This window comes from Galleria mellonella, unplaced genomic scaffold, assembly GCF_026898425.1.
Source record: "Galleria mellonella isolate WM207_F2 unplaced genomic scaffold, CSIRO_AGI_GalMel_v1 utg352, whole genome shotgun sequence".
NCBI lineage: Eukaryota > Metazoa > Arthropoda > Insecta > Lepidoptera > Pyralidae > Galleria > Galleria mellonella.
This window is the reverse complement of record NW_026442084.1, coordinates 3,739,011-3,755,165: the sequence shown is the minus strand read 5'-3', so window position 1 is coordinate 3,755,165 and position 16,155 is coordinate 3,739,011. Positions and strand designations below refer to the sequence as shown.

At 34.0% G+C, this 16,155-nt stretch overlaps 2 protein-coding genes across 3 annotated transcripts in view; both read left to right on the top strand.

The window, feature by feature from the left end:
- The window catches only part of LOC113519480 (uncharacterized), a 295,148-nt gene that overhangs the window by 209,075 nt on the left and 69,918 nt on the right, over positions 1-16,155 (top strand). For both annotated transcript variants that reach the window (XM_031909578.2, XM_026904597.3), the window contains exon 3: positions 15,202-15,324. In XM_031909578.2, the coding sequence (XP_031765438.2) occupies positions 15,202-15,324 (123 nt within the window). The remainder of the gene's footprint in view (positions 1-15,201; positions 15,325-16,155) is intronic.
- Positions 7,095-9,704, top strand: LOC113519435 (tubulin beta chain). The gene is made up of 2 exons (XM_026904542.3): positions 7,095-7,231; positions 8,370-9,704. Exons 1-2 carry the CDS (start codon positions 7,175-7,177, stop codon positions 9,654-9,656), a joined length of 1,344 nt encoding a protein of 447 aa, XP_026760343.1. The 5' UTR covers positions 7,095-7,174; the 3' UTR covers positions 9,657-9,704.

The following is a 16,155-nucleotide window of genomic DNA, read 5'->3' as shown; positions in this document are numbered from 1 at the left end:
CCGGCTCTGCACTTATAGTGATTAAACAGATGGCATCGCATACAATCGGGCCGGACTTTTGAATGTTGATAAGCGTGAATGGAATTCAAGTCTGTCCATTAAATTATCATTTGTGCTTACACTTTTAACCGACTTTAAAAAAGAGGCTCTTTAGCATGTCTGTAAACTCTGTATGTTACGCAATTGCCGTTGTCTATTATGTATGAACACGATTTTTTGCAATTCCAGTATGTCCATTAAATTATCAGTTTCCATTTTTAACCCACTTTAAAAAGAAGATTCTCAATTTGTCCAGCTGTATATTACGCAGTTGCATTGCCAATTATATATAAACAATTTTTGAAGATTTTTTTACTATCGACATGTTTTACTCACGTGTGCAAATGATTTTGTAAAGTGTAACTAAATGTAACAATATGTAACTATGATATGAATTATGTTTTGTAAGAGACGGGAATCAGTGCAATCGTTTAGGTAAACTATGAAATTTATAGACATTTTATCCGTGTGGATCCAGAATAGCTCTTAAAACATCACTAAAAATCTGATTACAGTTGACAACCCACTTACTAAACTTGGCAACTACTAGCAACATTTCCCTTATTAGCCTAAATAGTACTCATAAAAGTAAACACTAATAACTTCATCAAAATACAATTCAATATTATAAAAAGTTAATATAATATTACACTTATGTCTAAATTAAAAGGGTTACTTACTTAACTTACTTAAGCTCAAGTTCGATTAACATTAACAGTCGGCCAAACAAGATCAAAGTGCAGCCTATATAACAAAATAATTGCTCAATTTAGAACTTAATCTACGACACGGGAACAAATTGAAGAGCATTTAAAACGTCAAAAGTTACCAGGATTTTCGTTGGTAGGTAACTTGAAAATTATTAAGACCCACCGTACATTTGGCGACACAAAGTAATCAAAGTGTCTTTATGACTTAGAATGACTAACAAGCTGACGCCTCACCTGTTGAAAAATAGTAACTGTCATCTATAATAAACAGTATCGTGGATATCACAGAATACACAGTGACGCCCACTGTATAACCTCACGTTTTGCCATTAATTTGCCAGATAATGTTACGTCTCTATACTCTATATCTTTACTGTCATTCGAAGAGGTACGCAAACATATACAAGCACAGCTATTTCTCCACATGAATGCAAGTGGGACAGAAGTAACCAAGCAGATGATTTGTGGCCTGCATGTGTGGCTGCTATGATTTGTTTTCCTCTTCCATTTGCAATCTCTATTTGCAATCGTCTTAGTATTCGCTCTCTTTCTGCCCATTTTATCTTTAACACTGTCCATCCATTTCTTTTCTGATTTATAAGGACAACGTAAAAAGAAACAAGTCATAATTTAAAGTATTAAAAGACATAAGTTGTTGGACAAATGAGAATTAACGACTAACTCAAAACGTACCGAATAACTTCTAAAATTTTAAAAGTAAATCATTATCATCATCATCATTTAGGATGTAGATACTAAAAAAGACCTAGACTAACCTTGCATGATCAGTTGGATCATATTCTACCTAGTAGAGGAGTAAAGAATCTCATATTTGCATATTCATAACCAATTAATAATTGTGGAGGAAGCAAAAGATTGTTTTTATAGTTGGAAGTGCATTTGTTCAGGCATCCTGTCCTCGCTATTAGATACGGGTGGCAGGATACCTGCTGTATTGGACACACTAAGTATATAAATTTGGGGATAGAGTGCAAATTAAGGGACATAAAGTGATAGATAGATATATGTATCTATGTAAGAACACAGGCCTTTGATACTCGGTTCTCTCTACCTACGCCGTAAAATATTTGGCGTAAAGGTAAATAGAATTATCATCTTAATATTTTTCTTCCTCGACCCCAAATGATATGTGATAGGGCAGCTACGTATCACATATCACTTTGGGGTCTACGCAATGTGTTTTTAAAAGTATACGCTTACGAAATTCGCAGTAGTAGCTTTTAATTATTTTAACAAGAATTTATATTCTAAGGGAGCGATTCGGCGCAATCTTCACAAAAACACAAACAGACGCTATAATTCACCAAATATACAAACAGCAAAAGTTTTATACAACGTAGCTCGTAATCAAACTAAATTTTCTCTGAATAATTAAATGCACACAAACTAAGTTAACAACTTTGCAATTCGTTTGTGTCCGTTGAATTTGTTGGAAATTAATTATGGAAAAATTATAAAATATGACGAGGCGTTACGACCACCTGCTAATATTATTTTCAATGACTCCCGTGCTATGGTTGTTGTCACATCGTTTAGCATAAATTAAGTCCATGCTTCAATTTCATTAACATTTTATAATTTGTTTTGATTTTATAAAACTTACTCTAAAATTACGCACTCAAATACGAGATACTCATGATTTCCTAGTCCTCAGACTGGAATATACGAGTCATTTAAGTATCTTTTATTTAGTATGAATGTCTCCCAATAGAACAATAATCATATTACTAAAAATCGCTCGTGTGCAAGGAACACATACCTGTACGCTCTAAGTTTGTCTTAATTAAGTTACTGAATGTGCGAACGGCCTAACGGGCTTACAAAACTAGGGTTTGAGTTCCCTAATTCATTATAAAGCGACCCTAGCCAAAAGGTCGCGTGGTTAACCTTAGAAAGAGACATATATACGGGTAGATCTAAGTATAAAAGAGACAAGTAGTTGGCACATCATTTACACATCAGATGACTGGCTTTCGCGCGAGCCCCGCTGACTTTGAGCTTACTGAAATTGCCCACTCGAGTAATTGGCAAACTATACAGAGTGGTTTATATTTTTTTTTAATTAAAGTACGAATAAATATGCTTGCTAGTTAATCAGCAGTTTTGTCGACTCTGTAATATGTATATTTTACAGATTGGTTGTGTCCCGACATAGAATAGGGCACCCCTTCCTATCCCGTGGGTGTCGTAAAAACCGACTAAGGGAGGGCGAGGGATGGACAGCAGCGTCCTTCTTAAAACATCTCTAAAGCCAGACTGCGATTGCTAATCCGCCTGCCAAGCGTGGTAACTACTAGCAAGACTCCCCCAAGGGGTAGGCTTATGTTCAGCAGTGGACAGTTGAAAGCTGATATGATGATGATGATGATGATTTCACGGAGTATACTAAAATCCTACAATGCAAAGTACAATCTTAATTTGGTTTGTTAACAACTATTTTTTACTGTAAATACAAGCTGTTTCCCATGTTCTGGCCCGTTTTAGTTATAGTATTTCATTGTGCTATATAAAATTTAAAATACCCTATCATTTTACAAAAACGCCGTTTATAAAATGTCAAGAAAAATAGCGACACTAAATCCATTTATTACGAACGAGTGCACCAAACGTCCAAGTCGTAAAATGTTTGGCTATTCCAAACATTTTACAAGTAAGGTTTATGACTTAAAATGTCGAAGTATTAGAAGATTCAAAAAAAGAATAAGATAATTTGATGTTGTATTCGTATTATGCAATCGTAAATTATCCTGACATAGAATAAACCACTCCTCCCTTTCCCATGGATGTCGTAAGAGGCGACTAAGGGAACTAAATGGACGAGAGATGAGCAGCAGAGTCCCTCTTAAAATATCACCAAAGTCTAACTGCGGTCGCGAACCCGCCAAAAGCAAAACCAAGCGTAGCAAGTACTGGCAAAGCCTCCTATAAGAAAGACCTATGTTCAGCTTTGGACAGTACGGCTGATGTCATCAAATTATCCACCAAATTCTATATTTAGAATATTATCATTAGAATCATTAAGCTTTACAAAAAACGTTTTCACTCGTGGACACTTAAACACCGATAAACTAAGAAATGTTTCGTACTCTTAAATACCTTACATATATTTAATATAAATACTTAAATACACTCATGTATGTCACGACCTCCCTAAGTGGAATGATTCATTCATTCATTCCTCTAATTCATTGCAGGCAGTCAGTGGATGTAGGTGGCTCATGACCATTCTTTATGGCAGTCTATGGGAGAGACCTATGTCCAACAGTGGACGGATAATGGCTGAGATGATGAAATACTCTCATTACAACAGCACAGATGCATAGATACAAATACGAGTAATTTACAAAAAAGACATGACAAAAATAATAAAAGTAAATAAAAAATCTAGTGTTTGTCATTTATTTATTTATTTATACTTTTGCATACATTGAAAAATGTCTACAGAGCGGAATTAATTCCTGATAGCATTCTCTACCAGTCAACGACCACGCCAAACAGAGAGAGCAAATGCGGGTGCACAGATTTAAAAAAAATAGTAAATTAAATAAATATTTTAAGAGATAACAATTTATAATAAATAAATATAAATAATAACTTATTATATTTGCACGGAAGTGTTCGTGTTTCAACCGTGAAGCAGTTGTGTTTGCATGGCTGTGTTTCGGTTTGAAGGGTGGGATATGGCATGAATTTACTGGGTACAGAGGAATAACACCTGAGTCCACAGGAATGGCAACACATGGGGGGTATCATGGGCGAAACAATATACTCTGTTATGTCCATGGTACTGCTCATGTCTATAGGCGACGGTTTCACTTTCCATCAGGTGGGCCGTCAGCTTGTTTGCCATTCTAAGTTGTATAAAAGAAAATGTCATAGTGGTGTTAATAAATATGTTTTTAATGGATAACAATGAAATGTTAAACCCCGCCCATGCTAACAGTATACACCGGCGGGGCACCAGTGAAATATGATAAGTAAGAATGAAAAGACAGTTCAGTTAGCCCATCATGATGAATACACCTAGAATTCAACACGATGGTTTCCAGAGGGGACCGCGTGGAGGTCCGCCTGGTTGGGTATATTGCTAGCAATTGGGCCCTTAGTCTTTATTACTAACAATCCCTCCCCCACTCCCCGCTAATTAATTATTTTCTCTAGGTAACATTTTCTGTGCGGTTTTTCTTTTATTGTAATATATGTGTATCATGGACTATACCTCCCCAAGGGGGAAGTGTATGTTCAGCAGTGAACCCTTAAGGGCTGATGTAATGATGTTGATTCGATCATTCATTTATTCATTCGTGTACGGTAATTCACTGGGTGTGTCAACAGCTCATAGTAGTTCTTTGGAAGGCGGCGATCTCAAATCTTTCCCGCCGACGGACACTCGTGCACTATTCAAAGCATCTTTTGTACACTCACACGACATATTCTCTTTAAAATTATAAGAAAAGACTTGGGCGATAATCAGCGAGAAATGTTTATACATCGCTGTGTAATGTAAACTCGTGTGACTCGTGTGATCACTTTAATATTATGTATTTTAATATTCGCTATTTTAATATTAATCTTTATGTGATATCCACTTCAACTACATTGTAGAGAGTCAATGGATGCAGGTAGCTCGGGATCATTTCCTATGACAGACTTCAAAAAATAAATATGAAGGTTTCTTCAGGGTCGGCAAAGTGCACGTAACACCCCTAGTATTACAGGCATCCATAGGCTACAGTGACCATTTACCATCAGACAAGCCGTATGCTTGTTTGCTATCTTTGTGGTATAAAAAAGTCTGTGGGTGAGGCTTATGTTCAATAGTGAACAATTAACAGCTGATATGATGATATATAATATTATAAATCTGAAAGTCAGTTTGTTTATTTATTCCCTCTTGGCATCTTAGAACTTAGCAACGCATGGGAGGTATCATGGGCGAAACAGTATACTCTGTTATATTCATGGTACTTATCATCCCTATAGGCGACGGTTACCACTTTCCATCAGGTGGGCCGTCAGCTTGTTTGCCATTCTAAGTTGCATAAAAAAAAATTAAAAAAAAACTTAACCAATCACTATGAAATACATTATACAGGTACTATATGGGAAGGAGAAGAACATAACCTTATCCCAATCACACGGAGAAAGTCGAGGGTAAAAGCTAGTATTAATTTACTATTTATTTATTTATTAATTCTATAAATCACTATGTATATCCCGAGACTGCACGCGTATACTAAAATATAATATAACAAATAAAACTATATTAAACTATTTAACTCGTGATTGACCTGTTTAATTAAAACCCGTACTCAGTTTATCATTTCTGTATAACACTGTTAAAATGAAACGACCATATTTTAAGAGATATTACTTGTTTTTACAGCCCACTTAAAGTTAAAAGGGTTTTGCTTAAACTCCCAAACTTGAGGAAATAAAAGCTTTATCAATATTTAGATCGTTACCATTTTGGTAAACTTTTAATACAACGCTCCGATTAATGTTTTAGTACGAGTATAGCGTCGAGCTTTTAAACTAGAACTAACGATTCGCCCCGGCTTCGCTCGAGTCAAATATTGACAAGTCAAATATTGGTTAATTTTAAACATTTACATTGTTTACAATTTTTTAAGTCGGCAGTAAAGAAGCAGGTATGTAGCTACTTTAGTATTTACCTGCAAAAAAATTTCCTCCCGATAATGTATTTCAAATAAATCAGATATTGATTATTTCCCTATATATTTTTGACAAAAATAAGCAAATACAATTATTTGCACAATTTCTGAGTCACATTTTTTTTTTTACAATTCTAATATCCTTTCTTATATGGTAAATGTATTTGTATTTTAACACCGTAAGGTGTTAAGTCCGCCAAATATACATAGAATTTTACTGTGCATTAAAGTTTAAATAAATAAATAAATGAAAATACAGTTTATTACTACTTAGTGCTTTATGAGCGATCAAGAACAATATCAATATTGTGATGTCTATAAAAAATGTTCTCGAATGGCGACCTCAAACAGGCAAATGTAGTACATATAAGACAACCCTCACAATACTAACGACCTCAATAATGTAGGTGACGGAAGTTAATAGGAAAATTTATAGCAGTATCGGGGAGGCTTATGCTCAGCAAAACAGCAGTATATAATACGTATAAGACTAAAATATAAATACTATCAACTATAAAATAATATATGTAAAGAGGACATATTGACAATTTCATTTACTGGCTGATTTCACGTAACACGTTATTGTTTTAATATGCAATTTTGAATATAGAACAAATGAAATTGCTCAATCCAAATGGTCTCATTTGTTTTAAGTCAGCGTGTCAAGTTGGTCGTGTAATTCTCATAAATCTTAAATAGTTTATTATTTAATATTAATATAATACGGAAATGAGGGAAATAGTGCATATCCAAGCTGGGCAGTGTGGAAACCAGATTGGAGCGAAGGTTTGTTACATTCTATTCTTAAACTTTTACCCACATAAAATCCTGGTAGATAACGATATATCATCTTTGCAACTCATCTACCAACGTGTCAAGACGGGGAAGAAGGGATTGTTAGTAATGGGGATCTAACGGCTCCATTTCTAACAATATACCCAATTAGGTCGACCTCCATGCGGTTCCCCCTAAAAACTATCTCGGTTAATTCTTGTGCAATTCGTCACGATGGACTGACTTGCCTTCATCCTTCCTTATCACCGTTATCTTTTAGAAATAGTGGCAGAGAGGTAATAGTATCACTTCACACTGTACTTGCTCACACGGGGTCGACACTTAAGAATCTTTCTTTTTCATCGATTATCCATTATATCTACGCGCTTTCACATGGTATAGGTCTATAGTGAGAACACACCAATTAATAAATTAATAGGTAATTGCTTATTTTCAAAATTAAGTTAAAATCCCTTCAGCAATGTTCTCTTGATTACATAACAGACAGATATCTATTTTAACTAATATAATAATCTGTATTCCACTTATCTGGAAAGCTATTTTTCTGTTGCTAAAACTTCTTTATATAAAGGCATCAAAAACCCATAGATATTCAATTTTCACCAATAAAAATCCGATCGAAGTGAAACATGAATTCATTTTTAATAATAAACCTATGGCATGTTTGTTTTACCTGTTCCGTCAATACCGTCTGTAAACTACGTGCATGAATTTAACATGGCAGTAGATACATGCCGCCATTAAATTCGATATTTACCAAATAATAACGTGGAAAATGTTAAAAATGTTCGTCTTTACGTTATTTTTGTGGTAAACTTAATTTGTCATGTTGAATGAATACACGGGGTTTTTAATGGATAAAAACGACCTAAATACGCGGGCTCATAAATACTTACAAAAGTTACTTTTTTGTCTAAGTCACTACTCCTTAATTAAGGCAATGAACTCTACCATATTATTTTCGATTGATTGATTCTTCGATTTTTTTTTTCTTTCTATTATGTACAGATACACGAGTACATGCACAGAACATTGCTGTTTTATGGATACAACAGTCTCCTTATATTTAAAACTTACTAAATATCTCAATATAATTCTGGTTTAGTCAAAAATACATTCTATATTTCAGTTCTGGGAAGTAATATCGGACGAGCACGGTATTGACCCCACTGGTACCTACCACGGTGACTCTGACCTTCAGCTGGAGCGAATCAACGTGTATTACAATGAAGCAACCGGCGGAAAGTACGTCCCACGAGCCGTTCTGGTCGACCTGGAACCAGGCACCATGGACTCAGTGCGATCAGGACCATTTGGACAAATCTTTCGTCCAGACAACTTTGTGTTTGGACAGTCCGGTGCAGGTAATAATTGGGCGAAGGGACACTATACTGAAGGAGCTGAGTTGGTAGATTCTGTTCTGGATGTAGTCAGGAAGGAGGCAGAGGGATGCGACTGTTTGCAGGGATTTCAGTTAACGCACTCCCTTGGTGGCGGTACTGGTGCAGGATTGGGGACTTTGTTGATCTCCAAGATTCGAGAAGAATACCCAGATCGTATCATGAACACGTTTAGCGTAGTGCCTTCACCTAAAGTATCTGATACTGTAGTCGAGCCATACAATGCTACACTATCCGTGCACCAGCTGGTGGAAAATACTGATGAATCCTATTGCATTGATAATGAAGCGCTGTACGATATTTGTTTCCGAACATTGAAGTTGACTACACCTACGTATGGGGATCTAAACCATCTTGTATCTGCGACCATGTCGGGAGTTACCACCTGTCTCCGATTCCCTGGGCAACTAAATGCCGACTTGAGGAAGTTAGCCGTGAATATGGTGCCATTTCCTCGTCTGCATTTCTTTATACCTGGCTTCGCTCCGTTGACATCTCGTGGAAGTCAGCAATACCGTGCTTTGACTGTTCCTGAATTGACTCAGCAAATGTTTGATGCCAAAAACATGATGGCCGCCTGTGATCCGCGCCATGGGAGGTACTTGACCGTTGCAGCCGTCTTTAGGGGCAGAATGTCGATGAAGGAAGTGGATGAACAAATGATGAACATACAGAATAAGAATTCTTCATACTTCGTAGAGTGGATTCCCAATAACGTGAAGACAGCTGTCTGTGATATACCTCCTCGAGGTTTGAAGATGTCTGCAACCTTTATTGGCAACTCAACTGCCATTCAAGAGCTATTTAAACGTATTTCTGAGCAATTTACAGCTATGTTTAGGCGTAAGGCATTCTTACACTGGTATACTGGCGAGGGGATGGACGAAATGGAGTTTACCGAAGCAGAGAGTAATATGAATGACTTGGTGTCGGAGTATCAGCAATATCAAGACGCCACGGCTGAGGAAGAAGGTGAATTTGATGAGGAGGAAGAAGGCGGCGACGAAGGAGACTAGAGATGTATTGTTTTTAAGGTTTTCATTATTATATTCTGTATTTTATAATTTTGTCGTTTTATTATATTTTAATGTGCTCATATATATGTTTTTTCTTCAGAGATAATTCTATTTTCGCTACATATATTCCCAAAGTGATATGTTCCATGACTCATAAGAAATAATAAAATGGTGAGTTTGTAAAGAGGGTTTGAGTTCTACTTGATACATACTAAAACGACTGAACGGATTTGTATGATATTTAATTTACATGAAAGTTCCTGAATTTCAAATTTTTTGATAATGTAGAATGAATGATAATTTTACTTACTTGAACACAGGTATACATTAGAATTATGTAATGATAAAATATAGTATATATTCAACCCCTATATTCAATTTGGCACTTATCCTTAAAATTTCTCTGCATGTAAATAAAAACATTTCTCGAGAATGTTAATTGTAAAGTTTCTCACAAAATTTTTTGTGTCAAATCTATGTATTCTTTGTTAATATTGTATTGAAGTTAATTTTGATGAATTGAAATGAGATATGGGGATACCCATTTACTGGTGCCAAAAAACCATACACTCTGAATCGGATCGCTAAAGATATAAATGCCATCGTCAGTTTCTAGACAACTATGTAGTAGAACAATAAAATGTATGAAAATGATATCTGATGATTACTTGAAGGGCTATACTACATACTCAGTTTTTCTACTCTATGTAAATAGACCAACTAGTTGTAATAGTTATAAATATAAAACAATACAAAACTGATATTTAACAAAATGCCACCGTTGGTCAGATGCTGTGTCCACTCACCACGTCCACCGCAATGCGATAAAAAATGCTTGAAACAGTCTGTCGCTTGATTTTGAAACTCTGTTACTAACAATTCTCTTTTAAAAATTGAACATTTCACTATTTGGCTATTTGTGCAACAGTTTCAGTCATAATGTGACATATGTACGTATCCATTATAGTTAAAAATGCATCATCATCATCATATCAGCTTTTAACTGTTCACTGCTAAACATAGGCCTCCCCATGACAAGGGTTTTGTCAGTAGTTGCCACGCTCGGCAGACGAAATCGGCACCCGTAGTTAGGCTTTGGTGATGTTTTAAGAGGGACGCTGCTGCCCATCTCTCGACCATTAGGTTCCCTTAGTCTTTAGAAACTTCACTGATTTATGTTATGGTTGTGTATACTATTTTATATGTCTATTGGTATTGTATGTTTCCCTTTTAAAGTAAAATAAAAAAAAATAGTCGCCTCTCACGATACCGATGAGAATGGAAAAGATGGCCCATTCTACCACATGGCAAAAAAATACATTGTAAAAAACTATCAATTTAATAATACATTCAAACTAACAATTTGTTTTAAATTAAAATTGATAGCAACTAAAACACATAATCAAGCCACTGGCTAAATTAAATAAGTATGCTTAGAAGTATAAAAGGAACCGAGGTGAAAGCAGATTTGACTACAATTAAAAATTCCAAGATCAAATCCTAACTTATATAAAAAATTTCAAATTCACATTTGAATCTTTATCGTCACTTGCTTGTACTTTGATGCCATCGTTTACAGCAAAGTCTGCCTTAAAACTTGGCAGAAATGGGGCATATGAATATAACATGAGAATCTCAAGAAATATTAATTATAAATATTTAACAAACAGGCATAAAACTTCAGACTCCCACTACTCATCAGCAGAAATCGTTCTAAACAGCCCAATTTGGTTTTTCCCTTACATTTACTAATTTAATTCTCTAATGTGGTTTATGAGTTTTTCCAAAATTAAAGAAACCAAAGCCAAAATTAGCAAATCTTTCAATTAAAAATAAACAAAATCAGATTCTTTCAATTTTCATATAAAATCCATTTTGAAGCCGGTTGAAAATGGGGTACAAATGATTGGATTGGTACATCATCTATTCAATGTGCATCGCTCGATCGATGCCAATCTCTGCTCCAAATAGTTTAGATACGCGAATGTATTTCGAGATGGACTTTGATTATGCAATATTCACGAGCAGGACACTCTTGTAATATTTAATTTGTTCTCCATCTACTTCAAACATCTTCAATTCTAAACTATTTTTGACGATTCATTTTTATTTGATTTAATTAAAAATTATCATAGACTAATGTACATATATTTATATAACATTACTACTATATATAAATAACCGGCATAGCCCGATGGATAAGCAAGCTGAATTGGCAATGGGCTGGTCACATACGGATAAACTCGAAGAATCAGAGAGTCAGTGGACTACCGATGGAGAAATGAAATGATGATGTTGACTAGAGACATTACTATATACTCAATTTATAATAATCCACTAAATCCTTTAAGTTACTTGCTGTATTATTACGAAAATCATAGATATCCAGTCAAAAATATAATATACACATATTCGTATATTCCTTAAACATACGTAAACCGGGGGAAAGGGATTGTTAGTACCCAATGGAGTGCCCCAATATACCCTCTCAGTGGTGATCGGGTACGGATAAACCATCATGGTGGGCCAACTGACCTGCATTCTTCTCACCTATCATCTTCCACTGGTGCCTTATCGGTGTATACTGATAGCGCAGGCGGGTTAACATTCCATTTTCACCCATTAAAAAAGAAAAAAAAACATAGAAACCTGGACATACATTATTATAAGATACAGTGGAAAGAAAAAACAAGCCTGAAATGCATTGCAGATTATCAGTCAGTGGATGCAGGTGGCTCATAAGTCGTCCGTTTTTTGATCCGTTCATGTTTCTGCGTTGAAGCAGTTGTGTTTGCATGGCTGTATGGGGGAAGGAATTACAATGATAGGCGATGAAATGACATTTTCCATTGGATAGACCGTCAGCTTATTCGCCGTTCTAAGTTGCATAAAAAAATTGAGTAAAAAGATTTTCAAAGCAGTTTAAAACCGCAAGCCAGTTTAGATACAATGAAAGTAATGCAACTAGAATATTCCAAACTGTTGAATGCTGTACGCAGAGGCACGATCAATACGAATCTCGGCTAGCCGCCGCTATTTTGAGGCGCGAATGTATTTCGAACCACTTCAATTATACTTATTCCACTAGTTTTCAGATAAGGGCGACGGGTAAATGAGAAATCCAACGATATTCGCGGCGCCGAAACGAAATTCCGGTATTGTTAGCTGCCATTTTTAATGCAGCGACGAAATATTTTTAAACGATTTTTTTTAGGGTTCCAACTTTTAAAATTTTGATTTATCTACCTTTATACTAATAACGTAGATATAAAAATGAGTGAGTTTGTTTGTTACCTTATAATGTCTTTACTGCTTAACAAATCATTATGTAATTTGGTATACACATACTAAATATATGGGATGGAGAAGGTTGTAGGCTACTTTTGATCTCGATCAAGAAACATGTGAATGAGTTACGCGAACGAAGTCGCATGTAAAAGCTAGTATCTTTTATATACAGTTACGTTGCCAATTCTTGACCGATTTTTAAGGTTATTCTTACAATCGCTATAGTTTACTGCCATATTTAATTCCACTACCATGTATGCGTGTGTTAGATATTTATTTCAAATTATATTAATTTTCTTAAACATCTTGTGTTAAAATGTGTACCTACATTTATTAATAAAAATCAGACTAACTACTTTAAATATATTAAAACGTTAAAATTGTTATTATACCAAATTTGGTAATAAATTATTCTTGTAATATATATAGAATACTAATTTATATTTTAATTAATTTTATAATTATTTATTATCATGATACTTAAATAAAAAGTAATGAAATTGTAAGGACACGTGGTCTCACTGACTTGTTCACTCGAAGTCGGCCCTTTAGATATAAAATATTGTTATTTGGGTGGGGAGACACTTCTTGTCCAACCGTTGCACAGAGCGGAGCTCCCTACTGTTTCAAGACTGAACAAGTATAGTAAACCACGTGGTCATTATATAAAATATATCACAATTATTGTTGATGGAAGTCCTAAAGAAGCTATAATTAAATAAGTGTTAATGGATTAACAGAAATTGGGTATTTATGTTATATTATTTGTTATATATCAAATACAAAGTAAAATAAGTAAATATATGATTTAATAGTATGATATCTAAATTAAATGAACTGTGAGAACTTGTGCTTTATTTCTATTTATTACCAAGAGGCTTACAACCTTTATATTGCTAAAGAATATATATCATATACATGTAAAGATAATATTACGTAGTACCCCACATATCATAATCTATATATATATTAAATATTATAAATAATAACAACCATTTTGATGCGTGTATTTATCCCAACATTTGAGAATTGTCTACTACTATTAATATGTATTTTAGAGTAAAATCTTAAATTAATTAAATGTCACCTACAAATCACATATATCATAACAACAAATCTACAAAATCAACACTATTTTTAATATTTCCAACTATAATATTAAATTACTTATTTGGGAAAAAGAAAATAAGATGTACAGAACGGATAGGCAATGTACACGTGATACTGATGATGATTTACAAAATGTAATATATATATACGTATGTAGATGTTTCAAAATATCACAAATTAAAAGTTTAAAAATCATAAAAAAATGTATTCAAAATATTATAAAATATAAATAAAGTTGTAAGTCTTTAAAGGGAATGAGTATTAAATTAACCGAACGAGAATAATAAACTTTCAACTAGATAACTTATACCTAAAAGTTTTAGACACTGAGAAATATTTACTGAATAAAGCCTTTTAAGTACTAAATGATTACTTATAAGATGAAGGTGCCCGGCTCTAATTGAGGAGGCACTTTTTTTAACTGACTGTGAAAGAAAAGGGAGTAACGTTTTTGTATGAGTAATTTTTTGGTTTTGAAATTCTTGATACCAGAGGATATCTACTTATTCATAAATGTTTATTGTTATCTAAAAAGGAACTAAAGAATTTTGTTTAAATATATTATTCTATGACCGAATACTTAATTACGCTAACATGGGAAAGGTGTCTAATTTTTTATGTTTTGGAAGTCCTTATATATATATATATATATATATATATATATATATATATATATATATATATATATATATATATATATATATATATATATATATATATATATATATATATATAAAAAAATATTTCAAGGTAATTTCACTGCCATGTTTCAGCTTTTTAAGCAGAATATAGCATGCGAACAGTTGATTTTGCAATATCACTACCTTTTATTAGATACCAGGCATCAGTACAAACTTTATATATCATTCTTTAGATAGCGGCAATTAATAAGAAATTGTTTATTTGGGGACTTCTATCCTACCCGTGTTTCTATGCTTGCATGAGTATGTTTCGGTTTAAGAAATATGACATTACACCTTAGTCCTCTGGAATAGGATAACTCATGAATTGTATCAAGGGCGTCACAGAGTATTCAGGTATTTTCATGCTATTCATGTAAGCCATGGTAACCACTTTTGACCACCAGCTTGTGTATCATTCTAAGTGTATGTTGATAAAAACAATTAAATCTGTTTCTTTTTCACAGGGCCTGGCATAAAAGGCACGATGGCCATCCTGAACTGTCTGCTCGCCCGACAACTGTGCTTCGAAGACGCTTCCTGCTCCGCCATCTTGGAAATTATACCGCGTGTCTGTGGATCTGAACTTGGTAAGTGACAACCCTATTAAGATCTAGACCTTCTTTATTACACTAAAATGTAACAAATTAAAATATAAATACTAACCAATCAATCAAGATTGATCAGATCACGCCTTTTCAATCGTCATCAAAAAGTATGAGGTTCTTAATTCTTCAGTATTATCAACCGACTTCAAAATCGAAGGAAGCTCTTAATTCAATTGCATTTTTTTTATATTTTTCACGTCACAGCTCCATCATTTATTTATTAGAAAGGGTGCGAGTAGATAGATAGATAAATACTCTTTATTGTTTCCTCCAAAAGATTACAATAGTAAACTTATTATAATAATTATAAGAGTATATACTCAGATTTTATCAAAATCAGTTTAGTAATTAGGTTTTAAATATAAACATAACTGATTTTGCTAAAATTAAAGTCGATTTTTTGGTTACCAAAGTCGTGGCAACAAGAAACATGCTCCTTGCGAAACGCATTCAATGCAAAATATACTTACAGGGTAAGTCTCGATAGAATTACCAATATCTTTGGACTAGATAAAATAGTTTGCATTTCTATAATGATTGGCGACTGTTTCTGACAATGTCAATTGCTTTTATATTTATACATTATTTATTGTACAAATTTAATAACTGTAACTGAACTCCATTAGGATAGCTTACGTAATTGCGGTTAAGGGCTCCCAAGATCGAATTCCTGTCCAAACCTCTAAATAATTCAATTTGTCATTGGATTTATTAAATTTGTTCAAATATTCTGTCATGGTGTATTCTGTAATAGGCATGACGCTGATTATATCTATAAATGACATTTTCGTACAAAATCTTCTCATTAAACAA

Bases quoted from the DNA above. Each gene is read 5' to 3' on its own strand.
- LOC113519435 (XM_026904542.3), top strand. From the start codon at position 7,175: ATGAGGGAAATAGTGCATATCCAAGCTGGGCAGTGTGGAAACCAGATT. The intron at 7,232-8,369 runs GTTTGTTACATT...TCTATATTTCAG, and splicing joins GAAACCAGATTGGAGCGAAG to TTCTGGGAAGTAATATCGGA.